Source organism: Rhodnius prolixus, unplaced genomic scaffold, assembly GCF_049639745.1.
Source record: "Rhodnius prolixus isolate KJV_2025 unplaced genomic scaffold, Rpr scaffold_11, whole genome shotgun sequence".
NCBI classification, from domain to species: Eukaryota; Metazoa; Arthropoda; class Insecta; order Hemiptera; family Reduviidae; genus Rhodnius; species Rhodnius prolixus.
The window spans coordinates 17,683,228-17,695,248 of NW_027411625.1; the positions used below are offsets into that span (position 1 = coordinate 17,683,228).

Below are 12,021 nucleotides of genomic sequence, written 5' to 3' on the forward strand. Positions count from 1 at the left end.
TACGAAATTTTATATAATTATCGACAATGCTAGTCACCATATACAGCTAAAATATAAAAGAAATCTATTCAGTAGTTTTTGAGATATTTGAAGTTAATGTTTTCACATTATAGAACAGAAACAAAGTTTAATCCTAATCATCTCGTTTTCTGCTCGATAGAATTTTAGGTAATTTTAAACAATTATTGACCATAGTAGTCTCCATAAACTGGTAAAATATGAACAAAATCTATCGAGTAGTTTTTGAGATATTAGAAGCAAAATTTTTCACATTATAGAACAGAAACAAATTTTAACCCTAAATATCTCGTTTTCTGCAAGATAGATTTTTACGAAATTTCATACAATTATAGACAATAGTAGTGTCTATATACAGATAAAATATAAACAAAATCCATTGAGTAATTTTTGAGATATTTAAAGTTAAATTTTTCACATTATAGAACAGAAAGAAATTTTAACCCTAAATATCTCGTTTTCTGTTTGATAGATTTTTACGAAATTACTCACAGTTATAGACAATAGTAGTCTCCATAAACAGGTAAAATATAAAAGAAATCTATCGAGTAGTTTCTGAGATATTTGAAGTTAAAATTTTCACTTTATAGAACAGAAACAAACTTTATCCCTAAATATCTCGTTTTCTGCTCGATAGATTTTTACGAAATTTCATGCAATTATAAACCATAGTGGTCTCCATATGCAGGTAATATATAAACAAAACCTATCAAGCAGTTTTTGAGATATTTGAAGTAAAAGTTTTCACTTTATAAAACAGAAACCAAGTTTAATCCTAATCATCTCGTTTTCTGCTAGATTGAATTTTACGAAATTTCATACAATTATAGACAATAGTAGTCTGCATATATATTTATAAAATTTTGTAGCAATAGAAATATTAAAATATAGGAGAAATTCGTGTAGGTGTTTATATCAGATTTTTGTTGTTAAATAAAATTGCCAATCATCTGTTTAGTAGTTAATCATCTGTTTTTTAGAAATAACCCATAGTAATAAATGTGAGCCAATAGTCTCTTAAGAGTACTCTTAGTGGACCTGTTATCCTGGCGTAGATAGTCTGTTTCCAAAGGAACTAAAATGTAGTGAACAATTTAAAACACTTACCTTTTGATCAGTTCGATGACACCATTGGGTGTGCAAGGTATAAAACCTGACATATCGCCAATTGCCACTCTGCCCTCGTTGATTGTGTTTAATCTAATAAAAGAAACTAATCTTATTAAATTAACAAAAAAAATTGCATGTTGTGGTCTTATCATCTGAGGTCATTAGTGCCCGTAACCTTCTCAGTGCACTGCCCATCGGATAGAGCTCTTTCTGTGGTACTACTCTGTAGAGGCCTGCTAGGAAAGAAATTCTAAGGTTAACCCGCCAGCCTCTACCCGGTATCTCCGTGTTCAAAGTATAGTGCTATCCACTTTACTAATACTTCCTTTTACAACTTTCTAATAATTTATTAAATCGAAAGTACTAAACGAAAGCTATCATGAAGAAATGTACCCACAGGTGGCGTAGTTATATTCTAAACTATGACAGCTGAAGTAAACAGCTGAGAATACAAATAACTAATTTGACTAACCCATCTACATCTTTCTCTGGTGACACTGCATCAGTAATGATATGTGAGTCAATTGGGTTCGGTGAATCTAAAGGCATCTGAACTATGATTCCGTGGATTGTAGGGTCATCGTTGAGTGCTTTTAATTCGCTCAGTAGCTGGAAAAACGAATATTAAATTAATCATGATTGCTTGTTTTCTTTTATTTAAATGAAGCATTTTAATTAAATGCTTATTAGCTTTTAATATTTTACTAATTCAGAAAACAACTATTTTAAGGAAAAGTAACGGCCCAACTCCACCAGCACTCTCCACAATAATATTCTCGGTTAAAAAAGTTCGCAACAAAAGTGTGTGGCGTGTGTGAATAAGAACTGTAGTTACATATATACAGGGTGTTCATTTTAAGAAGGCTCAAATGCGTTTCATGCTTAAACGGTTAAGCTGAGCAAAATATGGTAGAGGAAAAATTTGTTGCCCGTAAACTCTAGTTTCAGAATATGTGACTTGATTTTAGATTCCTGCCCGCATACGCGGCTGACGCGCGACCAAAAGAAAGGGTTCGCTGTTGACCCCCATTTTCATGTACACAGTTTTAAAGAGTACTAAAAGTTATAAAAGAAACCGGAAACCGCAATTCGATATCTTCAAAATTAAAAGTACTGGGCCATTTCAAAATCTGGTATTTATTAAACATATTTCAATTTTTTAACTAGTTATCAAAGAGAAAGAAGAGCGCGCGATAGGTCATTTTTATGTATTTTTTCATCCCCTTTCTATTAAAAATATTGCCAAAGCAGTAAAGCTAGTATTTTTCTTAATATCGGGAAATAAGTCGTTTTCCGAGTGATTTTTATGAGAAAAATCAAATCTTAAGAGCTTTAGATGTTCTCAAGCATACACAAAATGGCTAAAAATTAATTTTACATCTGTTACAAACAAGAAGGTTTAATAATTATTTGGTAATTTTGGGAGAGTTACGTTTAATTACCAAAAAAATTGGAAACCTCCTGCCACATATTTAAGTGATCAGCATCTTTCATGTAAAGAATCAAACTTATTCCTTAATTTATCAAATAATACACTTTACTCAACTTGTGCAGCATGTACTGAGTTTTCAAAGGTGCCTCCTCAGATACAGAGAGCAGTTGATAACCTCCTGGCTAACCTGCCTTGCGAGCCAGAGGAGGCACCTTTGAAGGCGAATTCGTCTTACCAAAATATTCGTGAGCACAAATAACGCACAGTTAATAACAAGAAGATTATTCAACAATATTTATTCATTTCTCAATTGTAATTTAATTTAGACCCCCTAAATTTACTTATAGTAAAATACTGGAATAATTAGCTGTCCTAAAAATATACATATCTTATTTATTTTATATTACATATATACAACATTGTGGGAAGAACACCTAAATTGAGAATGTAATTGAAGAAAACTATATTATTTGCGATAAAGCCAGATAATTACCTAATTATTACAATTTATACATATAAATAAATATATATTTACATAATTAAATTACAATTGAGAAATGAATAAATATTGTTGAATAATCTTCTTGTCATTAACTGTGCGTTATTTGTGGTCACGAATATTTTGGTAAGACGAATTCAAGACTGAATATTGTTTTAAACCTCCGTGATTCAAATTTGAACAGTAGCCGACTCTAACTTTGTCTTATTCTAATTTAACATGCATATATGTGACCACTCAGAATAAAGGGCATATTAAAGATAAATCAGAAGAATAATTTGGAATAGAGTTAAAATAAAGTACCTATTTAATAACGAAGATATAATATACATTTTATCACAATTATAGCAAAAAAATATTATAAATGAAGTGGCCAGCATAAGGGTCTGTGACATCTAATAAATTCTAAAAAATATTAATGAATATTAATGCAGTAAAATTACTTAAATATTAATGAAGAATTAATGAAATGTTGGGTGCTTGCTGATTTGTGTACCTTTTGGCGTTTAATCAACCCTTATACTTAACATTTAAACTGTAAGTTTTTGTTGATTTTTGTACCTTTTGGATAGATTTTCCTTTTTGTCTATTTTGCAAAGTTACATATCTGCTTTACAGATTTTTTTAAATTTGGAATAAGCAATTCTATCATTATAACCTGATAAGGTGTTAAGTGGAACCGTAACTACCACTGGAGAGATCTTTTTAAAAAATGATTATAGTTGCGGTCCCCCAAACCATCCTCAATAACAATTTTTTTTGAAAAAGCGTTTTGAATAACATAGGAAGGTATTTTTACGTAAATAGCAAAATTAAACTGCGATTTCAGTACTTCCTTTTAAGAGAAGTAAGAAAAATAAACTGCGATTGCAGTACTTCTAGGCAAAGAGGCAAAGATTATTTTAATCGAACGGCAATTCATTGATTTAAATCGGTTCACTCATTGATAACTTAAACGATTGCAGTACTTCCTCTTAGTAGGTGCAAGAGCATGATAGCACTTCACAGCCACGTAGAGGAGCTTTAACCACTTATTTGAGCTGAATTTTATCAAAATCGGACTAAGCGTTATAGAAATATTGGTAATAATAGTTTTAGAAAGGGCCTTACTTGGGTGGGACAAACTCCTCCCCTCCTTATGAGGCAAAGCGTCGAGGCTTTTAAAGTGCAAATCTGCACAAAATTTCGATTCGAATGACACTTCATTCATGAAAAACGGTTCACGTGCCGATAATTTGTAACGATTGCTGTACTTTCCCTTAACAAGTGTAAGAGCTGATCGCCGCTTTAATGTTACGTAGGGGAGCCCTAACTCTATCATTCTACCAAATTTTATCAAAATCGGGCTAAGATTTACAGAGTAATTAGTAATAATAATTTTGGAGGGGGTCTTACATACATAGGGCTAACTCTTCTCCCATTCGATGTATAGCGTCAAAAGTATAGCCCCCAAAAGGCACATCTACATAAAATTCCGAATCGAATAACACCTCATTCATGAAAATCAGTTCGCGCGTTTAGGCACTACGTTGTTAACTAAAAAGGTAACAAGAAGAACAACAACAAGAACATTTTTTTAAAAAGCCGTTTTTGCTCATTTTCGGCAACTTTTTTCTCGAAACCTATTAGATCGTATACTGGGTGACCAGAGTTATATGCTCCACCCACTTTTTTTTAAACGGCGGGAAATTTCGAAAAAATAAAAAAAACATATTTAATCATTTTTAGTTTAGTTTATTTTCAGTGATTGACCCATTTTTTTAAACCCAGATTGACTTAACCCCAATAGACTATTTTTTGTGGGGATATCTAAAAAATAAAGTGTACAGCAACCTTAATCCCGTGGCTTCAATCGATGATCTGAAACGTCGAATAACTCTAGCTAGCCTAGATCTTGACTTCGCCACCATAAGTGCTGCTACAAGCAAAGCGTGGGAGTCCAGAGTTTTGGCTTGCCTATCCGTTGATTGTGCCCAGTTTGAACAGATTCTTTAAAAAAAAATAACGTAATTTTGACAATAAACTGAAATTTGTTTTTCATATTTTAAATTACCATAACTCTTGAAAAACCTAACCGATTTCAAAAAAAAATTTTTTGTTGTTTTTAGGAGCTCAAATACTATAAAAATATGCAAAAAAAAAAAAAATAACGTTCCATTTGAAAAACAAAAGTTAGATGCTGTATCTCGAAATACAGGAGTTTAAAAAAATGGGTTAATCACTGAAAATAAACTAGACTATCGTAAAAATGATTAAATACGTGTTTTTTATTTTTTCGAAATTTCCCGTCGTTAAAAAAAAAGTGGGTGGAGCATATAACTCTAGTCACCCTGTATACGATCTAATAGGTTTCGAGAAAAAAGTTGCCGAAAATAAGCAAAAACGGCTTTTTTAAAAAAATGTTCTTGTTCTTGTTGTTGTTACCTTTTTTGTAAACAACGTAGCGCCTCAACGCGCGAACCGATTTTCATGAATGAGGTGTCATTCGATTCGGAATTTTATGTAGATGCGCGTTTTGTGGGTCTCGACGCTGTACATTGAATGGGAGAGAAGTTAGCCCCCTTTATGTAAGGCCCCCTCCAAAATTATTACTAATTACTCTGTAAATCTTAGCCCGATTTTGATAAAATTGGTAGGATGATAGGGTTAGGGCTCCCCTACCTAACAATAAGGCGACGATCTGCTCTTACACTTGTTAAGGAAAAGTCTAGCAATCGTTTCAAATTATCGACAAGTGAACCGATTTTCATGAAGTGTCATTCGAATCGAAATTTTGTACAGATTTGCCCTTTAAAAGTCTCGAAGCTATGCCTCATCAGGAGCGGAGTTTGCCCCTGAGTTTTCTTGTTCTTGTTACCTTTTTTGTAAACAACGTAGTGCCTAAACGCGCGAACCGATTTTCATGAATGAGGTGTCATTCAATTCGGAATTTTATGTAGATGTGCCTTTTGGGGGTCTCGAGTTAACAACTTATCAGGGTATAATGATAGAATTACTTATTCCAAATTTAAAAAAAATCTGTAAAGCAGATAATGTAACTTTGCAAAGTAGACAAAAACGAAAATATATCCAAGAAGTACAAAAATCTCCTTAACAAAAAGTTAGTTTAAAAAGTTAAGTATTAAGTTGATTAAACGCCAAAAGGTACACAAACATTTCATTAATATTTCATTGATATTATTTAAGTAATTTTACTGAAATAATTTTCTTTATTTTTTCTTAGAATTTATTAGATGTCAAAGACCCTTTTGCTGGCCAGTTCATTCATGACATTTTTTTGTTAAAATTATGATAAAATGTATATTATTAACAAAAACTTACAGTTTAAAATGTTAAGTATAAGGGTTGATTAAACGCCAAAAGGTACACAAATCAGCAAGTACCCAACATTTCATTAATACTTCATTGATATTATTTAAGTAATTTTACTGCTTTAATTTTCATTAATATTTTTTAGAATTTATTAGATGTCACAGACCCTTATGCTGGCCATTTTCATCTACAAAATATTCGTTCAAGTAGCACACCATTTAACTTAAATTGATTGACTCTAATATCTATTTATCTATATTAATAAAACTATTGATTACAGGTGAAAAAGAAAACGTTATAAAAAAAAAAATATATATATATGGGGCTAAAAAATGCATAAACGTTTTTAAAAAAAAGCTTACACCAACATACATCAATGATTTTATTTTATTTATTTTTATTTTTAAATAAAAATCGTCGGTTTAAGTTCATTCTTCGATTTAAGTAATTGTTATTTTATGTAGTAGTCAAAAGTTTATAATAATAGGTAATAATTAATCTAGCTTTATCGCTAATAATATATTTTTCTTCAATTAAATTTTCAATCTAGGTATTCTTCTCACAATGTTGTATATATGTAATATAAAATAAATAAAATATGCATACTTTTTAGGACAGCTAATTATTCCAGAACTTTACTATAAGTAAAATTATTTGTACTCACGAATATTTCGGTAAGACGAATTCAAGACTGAAATATTGTTTTAGATCTTCCGTGATTCAAATTTAAACAGTAGCCGACTCTAACTTTGTCTTTTTCTACTTTAACAAGCATGAATATGTGACAGAATAAAGGGCATATTAAAGAGAAATCAGAAGAATAATTTGGAATAGAGTTAAAATAAAGTACCTATTTAATAACGAAAATATAATATACTTTTTATAACAATTATAACAAAAAAATATTATGAATGAACTGGCCAGCATAAGGGTCTGTGACATCTAATAAATTCTAAAAAATATTAATGAAAATTAAAGCAGTAAAATTACTTAAATAATATCAATGAAGTATTAATGAAATGTTGGGTACTTGCTGATTTGTGTACCTTTTGGCGTTTAATCAACCCTTATACTTAACATTTTAAACTGTATGTTTTTGTTAAGGAGATTTTTGTACCTTTTGGATAGATTTTCCTTTTTATCTATTTTGTAAAGTTACATTAATGGTTTACAGATTTTTTTAAAATTTGGAATAAGCAATACTGTCATTATAATCTGATAAGGTGTTAAGTCGGAACCGTAACTACCACTGGAGAGATCTTTTTAAAGAATGATTATAGTTGTGGTCCCCAAACCATCTTCAATAACAATTTTTTTGAAAAAGCGTTTTGCATAAAATAGTAAGGTATTTGTTCGTAAATAGCAAAATTAAACTGCAATTTCAGTACTTCCTTTTAAGAGGAGTAAGAAAAATAAACTGCGAATACAGTACTTCTCCCTAATAGGCAAAGAGACAAAGATTTTGAATCGACCGACAATTCATTGATGTAAATCGGTTCACTCATTGATAATTTCAACGATTGTTGTACTTCCTCTTAGTAGGAGTAAGAGCATGATGGCACTTCACAGCCACGAGAGGAGCTTTAATCGCTTCTTCGTGCTAAATTTTATCAAAATCGGACTAAGGGTTATAGAAATATTGGTAATAATAGTTTTAGAAAAGGCCTTATTTGGGTGGGGCGAACTCCCCTCTTTATAAGGCACAGCGTCAAGACTTTCAAAGTGCAAATCTGTACAAAAATTCGATTCGAATGACACTTCATTCATGAAAATAGGTTCACGTGTCAATAATTTGCAACGATTGCTATACTTCCCCTTAACAAGTGTAAGAGCTGATCGCCGCTTTAATGTTACGTAGGGGAACCCTAACCCTATCTTCCTACCAAATTTTATCAAAATCGGGCCAAGATTTACAGAGTAATTATCATTATTTTGGAGGGGGTCTTACATAAAGGGGGCTAACTCCTCTCCCATTTGATGTACAGCGTCGAGACCCCCAAAAGGCACATCTACATAAAATTCCGATTCGAATGACACCTCATTCATGAAAATCGGTTCACACGTTTAGGCGCTACGTTGTTTACAAAAAAGGTAACAAGAACAACAACAACTACAAGAAGAAGAAGAAAAAGAAGAACATTTTTTGAAAAAGCGGTTTTTGCTCATTTTCGGCAACTTTTTTCTCGAAACCTATTAGATCTAGGTTGTTGCAAAAAAATTACAGTTATAAAGGAGGGTTTGCCCTTTATTTTAAAGAAAATTTGGGAATTTTATCTTTTACAGAAAAAGAGAAAAAAATTGTCAAAGTTGGGTGTTTTTCAACGTTACGCTTTTTCGTGCACTTTTTAACGATCAACCCTTATACAACTGTCCTACCGGACAGTTTTAATATTCGTATCTTCGTTATTTTTTTTTTATTAGGATGTCTCCTAATAATTTTGCAAAAAAGAAAATCTGATGACAGTTTTTTCACCTATCCTTGTAATTAACAATGTTACGATAAAAATGTATTAATTCAAATTTGACGCATATTGAATTCGTAAATAATAATGGTGCGTTTACTACTGTAACACTTTTTCGGACTACGTAAACTGCAAAACAATATTTTTTCGAATAAATTTCACAGTAATCCTCTACCTCAATATAAAAATGAATGTTTAACAATACCTCGATTTGTGTTATGGAAGCAGGTAATTTATGATGTTTGGCGACAATACCAATCTCTGTGGCGGCTTTCAGTTTCATTCTGATGTATACGTTAGAATCTTCTCTTCCTCCGACCTGGACGATAGCCAGGCCTGGCCTGAAATCAGGAACTCTCTCAGACATCTCTTTTACATCAGCTGCCAGCTTTGTCTGAATCTCTCTGACGAAACAAAAATAGAAATCTGTTAAGAAGCACAAGCTAATTATTCTAATTTCTTCTAAGCGATAAATTCTCAATGTACATGTTAAATTATTCGATTAAATGTGCTCACATTAAGCGGTTCTTGATAGTAGGTGTATATGGAGTAGGTAGTGACCCGAACGATGTTACGTTTTAATCTCTTATTTATTACACACTAAAGCAAATATCTACTTATGACAAGGAAATTGAGTACCCATTGTACTTAATATAAAATCATGTAAGACATGGTGAGTTACTTCGCCATAACTTAAGCATTGCTGAGAAAGAAAAGAGAAAGTTGGTTAGAACTCTTAAATCGTGATAAAGGCAACCTATCTAGGTTGCCTATGGGTGGTAATATAGGCCAACATCCTATCCACATAAAAACCGCTTTCAATTAACTAGAAGCAAAGAAAGCCGTAACAGCTCTTCATTATATCATCCCAGGCCTCTCTATTATAAGTAATAAGGATTTCAAGTTACAGATATGCTCACTTATGCTTTAGAGACTAGATAAGTGTCAGGTTAGGGTCAATTGTAAATGACTTAAAATTAATTTCTGGAGAAGGTGCTTGTGAAACCAAGCGGTTTATGTAAACAATAGTATTATCAAAAAAAAAAAAAAAAAGAACAACCGTGTAATTAGTAAAAAGATCAAACGATTAAGACATGTAGTGATCGGCAATGGTGGCCGCATACTAAACGGTAGGTGGAAAAATAGGAGCTGGTAAACCTTGCATGCATTACAAGAAAGGCGTAACAGAGATGAACGGAGGACGTTGAGTAAGGAAATTGCAATGCGATTTTTGGATATTTTCGATGCTTACACAATAAGAAATTTTATTGCACAATACAAAGAAGACATGCACAAGAAATCTAAAGGCTGGCAGTAGAGTGAGGTATGTACTTAATACGTATCAAAAATTGGGTGGAGGTTATTATATTATTATCTGGGTTACCACCAGAAATGACGAGCTTGATCTCCTTAGCTTCGAAAGAAAAATTCTTTGGAACCATTTTGGATGGCAAAACATGGAGAAGAAGAAGTAACGCGGAACTAAGGACTTTGTACAGGGCTGTCGACGTGGTGAGTTTGATAAAGCTTGGACACCTTCGAACGGCAGGACACGTAGGCCGAATGAATCCTGAGGAAATACCATATGAGGTAATTAAAAAATAAGTACATATATGGCACGCGTAGAGTGGGTAGATCGAGATCGCGATGGAATGATGGTGTTTCTAAGGATGCGAGATCTCCTCCTTGGTGTCCGAAACTGGATGGTGGCGGCATTGTACAGGGGCAACTGGCGAACTTTGATTGAGGAAGACATGATTTGCGCAAGCGAGTTGTAGCGCCAATTAGGAGGAGGAGACGATTTTTGTTTTAAACTTTAATTTAATTGAAAAAATTTCAATTGTTACATTATTAACTTCATTAGAAGACACTTGTCAACCGTACAATTTTCAATATAATTTACTAAATGGAAAATTATAGTTCTAAAAATTGAGAAACATATGCAAGAGATGCAACTTTCTTTTGGGAGAGTAACGCCTCAAATTGAAATTCTAAACTAGTGCAAATCTCTTGCAATTATAGAATACATTCAAATATGTAGTGAAATCTTATTTACTGCATAGCTAATCCAACCAAGTTCGGAAATAATTCAGTACTGAGAAACTTAATAACAAAAAAAGATATTCGTATTTATAAAATAGACATCCAATCATAAGTGATTTCTTAAGTAAATGTCTACTATTTAAAGAAATTAATGCGCTATTAAACGCAAAAAGAACATTGTTTACTAAAATGGTTAAAATTTTACTTTACATTCAAAATTAAAACTGAATATCATAAATATAATAATAATTTACTTAGCAATCTGAGTGCCAGACAGTATTTGTCCAAATTCCTCTCTGCTCATCTTGTAAAATTCACTGAAACAAATCTCCCAATAATATTCAAACCACTGGTTTATTTCAATATAAATTTGTCAATGTTCCTTATAAACTTAAAAGTATGCGATAAAAACTAATCACCCATTATCAAAACACCGATATCTAAAAGTTCAAAATGTTAAGGCCAAGACCATTTTATTAATTTACTGATAACTGAGAACAAACATGTCAATGAAATAATTGGAAAAAAGATTATTCGAATACCTTAATTCAATAAGAAATTATAAAAATTATAGTTAAGACTACAAACCTTGAAATGGACAAATTAAAAATCAAGCACTATTCTTACTTTTTTTTGTTTCATAAACCAGTTAGGTAATTAAAAATTTTAAAGCAACAGGAGAGCCAAGTTGAACAAGAAAAAAATTGGCTCTCTTATACATATTAAAAGAGTATCGATATAGTTTATCGAACTAACTCGTTAAATTGATTTTAATTCACTTTTTAGTTTTAAAATGTAATCAAAATTATTCTGTAAGGCTGAAATATTTCATACTATCATATTTAAAAAAAAAATTAAAACTGTCAGGTAGGACAGTTGTATAAGGGTTGATCGTCAAAAACTGCACGAAAAAGCGTAACGTTCAAAAACACCCAACTTTGGCATTTTCTATAAAAGATGAAATTCCCAAATTTTCTTTAAAATATAGGGCAAATCCTCCTTTATAAAAGTAATTTGTTCCTAATAACATAGATCTAATAGATTTCTAGGAAAAAGTTAGCAAAAACTGGAAAAAACGACATTTTCAGAAAATGTTCTTGTTCTTGTTACTTTTTTTTGTAAACAACGTAGTGCCTAAACGCGCG

General features: G+C 31.7%; 1 protein-coding gene across 2 annotated transcripts in view; it reads right to left on the reverse strand.

The window, feature by feature from the left end:
- Positions 1 to 11,604, reverse strand: part of pug (pug C-1-tetrahydrofolate synthase, cytoplasmic) — a 53,714-nt gene extending 42,110 nt beyond the window's left edge. The window contains exons 1-5 of one of the 2 annotated variants that reach the window (XM_074138833.1): positions 11,465 to 11,604; positions 11,131 to 11,193; positions 9,039 to 9,174; positions 1,601 to 1,737; positions 1,126 to 1,218 (exon numbers count right to left, since the gene is read on the reverse strand). In XM_074138833.1, the coding sequence (XP_073994934.1) occupies positions 1,126 to 1,218; positions 1,601 to 1,737; positions 9,039 to 9,174; positions 11,131 to 11,180 (416 nt within the window). In that variant the 5' untranslated portion in view covers positions 11,181 to 11,193; positions 11,465 to 11,604. Of the gene's footprint in view, positions 1 to 1,125; positions 1,219 to 1,600; positions 1,738 to 9,038; positions 9,238 to 11,130; positions 11,194 to 11,464 lie in introns of both variants that reach the window. The other variant, XM_074138832.1, reaches the window with a different exon arrangement.
- Positions 11,605 to 12,021: the final 417 nt, after the last annotated feature.